This window comes from Populus nigra, chromosome 19 (assembly GCF_951802175.1).
Source record: "Populus nigra chromosome 19, ddPopNigr1.1, whole genome shotgun sequence".
Taxonomy (NCBI): Eukaryota; Viridiplantae; Streptophyta; class Magnoliopsida; order Malpighiales; family Salicaceae; genus Populus; species Populus nigra.
The window spans coordinates 1835234-1837224 of record NC_084870.1 but is presented as its reverse complement, the minus strand read 5'-3'; the positions used below and the strand labels follow the sequence as shown (position 1 = coordinate 1837224).

General features: G+C 39.6%; 1 protein-coding gene across 1 annotated transcript; it reads right to left on the bottom strand.

Moving 5' to 3' along the window:
- Positions 1-647: 647 nt before the first annotated feature.
- LOC133680610 (aquaporin TIP1-1-like) lies at positions 648-1991 on the bottom strand. Its single transcript, XM_062103639.1, has 2 exons — positions 1459-1991; positions 648-1315 (listed from the first exon to the last, which is right to left on the bottom strand). The coding sequence occupies exons 1-2, from the start codon at positions 1852-1854 to the stop codon at positions 944-946; spliced, it is 768 nt and encodes a 255-aa protein (XP_061959623.1). The 5' UTR covers positions 1855-1991; the 3' UTR covers positions 648-943.

Genomic DNA, 1991 nt, shown 5'->3' with positions numbered 1-1991 from the left:
TGTAAAGTGATGGAGAATTCATTTTTTATCAGGTCGAGAGTGTGAGAGATTGAGATTTAAGAGTTGTGGCTTGTGTGGGCTTTGGGAGGGGGGCGGCTGCTAGATGCGGACGGAGGGGGAATGCTAGGGTTAAAAATTTAGAAAGGGCTTTTATAGTATTTTTTTTAAAAAACTGAACTGGTTCGATTCGGTTTAGTTTTTTTTGTTTCAGGCTTATCAAACCGAAACTGAATCAAATCGGTCAGTTTTTTAAAAATTCTAATTGATTTTTTTTCACGGTTCGGTTTTTTTGTTATTTTTTTCTGGTTTTCTCAGTTTAATCAGTTTTTTGATTTTTTTGCTCATCCCTAACTTGAGCTACCATGGGTGTTTTTAGAATCTATTTTATAGGGTTTTTTTAGTTAATCAAGAAGCATGTATTCTTAGGCGTCTACTTTTGTTTAATAAAATTCATAATGATATTGATAACAAATTAACGAAGAAAAGGCAGGATCGTATTTAGGGGCGGCCCTAGCCTGCAAATATTGCTGGATTCTTGCAATTCAACACAATTATTGACCACAATTTGCTATCAACTACCATTCTACCCAGGCTTGATTAGACATTTTCTCTACCTAAAGCAACACAAAACGACAAAACCAAGGTAGTTAAACCTAAAACATGAGACCATGAAAACACATGACCTTAAAAATAAATTAACCATACAATAATAGTGAGGAGATAATTAACACAACAATACCTCCTACATGCTTGCCCAACAACCAAAACGACCACCTTACAAGACAAGTTGAAGTTCTCACAACAATAATAACAAGGAAAAATTCAACGTAGTCTTAAACAAATTAAACAGAACTTAATTTAAAAAAAAAAAACCTCGGATTTTGATTAACTAATTAAATATCGATAATAAATAGCAGAGACTGGTGGATCCATGGATTTCTCTCTAATATTCTACAACGGACAGTGGCTCGTGAGTGTGGCTGATGAAGATTAGCTCGTAAACAACCCCGGCAAGCCCGCCTCCGATCAAAGGTCCAGCCCAGTAAACCCAGTGGTGGTGCCAGTTCCAGCTCACCAAAGCCGGTCCGAAAGGTACCGCGGGGTTCAAGGCTGCTCCTTCAAAAGCTCCACCAGCCAAAATGTTAGCTCCCAGTACAAAGCCAATGGCTAGAGGTGCAATGACTCCCACATCACCTTTCTTTGCATCGATGGCTGTTGCATATACGGTGTAAACTAGGGCAAAAGTCATTACAATCTCAAACACAAATGCGTTCCATACACTCACCCCAGATGACAGAGTGAATACTGAGACTGTCTGCACAAATTTTTGTTTCCCATCATGATAATTAGCAAAATATATAATGTCAAGTTTGGAGATACAAATCAAATTGGCAAAAACATCTCAAATAAAGCGCTTTTCTACTTTTAGTTTTCTTAGTTTATGATGTAGCTACTCACCATGTAATGAGTGGTAAACTTAAGAAGCAAGCAAGCCACGGTTGAACCAAGGAGTTGTGCAATCCAATATAGAATCCCACGGAGGAGAGTAATGTTGCCACCAAGGAAAGCACCAAAAGTAACAGCAGGGTTGCAATGGCCTCCGGAGATGTTGGCACTGGTAGCAACTGCCACAAATAAGCCGAATGCGTGTGCTAGTGCCACGGCAATCAGCCCAGCCGGGGATGTTGGTGCATTTGATGTAAGTTTGTTGTACGCCATCGTAGACCCTTGTCCAGCAAACACAAAAATTAAAGTACTGATGAACTCAGCCAACGCAGCCTTGAATGCATTAGGATGAAAGTCGGCCGCTACAGTTCCGATCGCTATGCGGTCGATCACAATAAGATTAGGCATGGTGGTCAATTTTCAAGATCAAAATGGATGAAGAAAGGTTGGAGAACTATAAATGTTGAGGTAGCTAGGAAGAAGTGATGACACTATCAGGATGTGATGAGTTTTGGTAGATGTGAAATGTATGTTCCATTATGGTG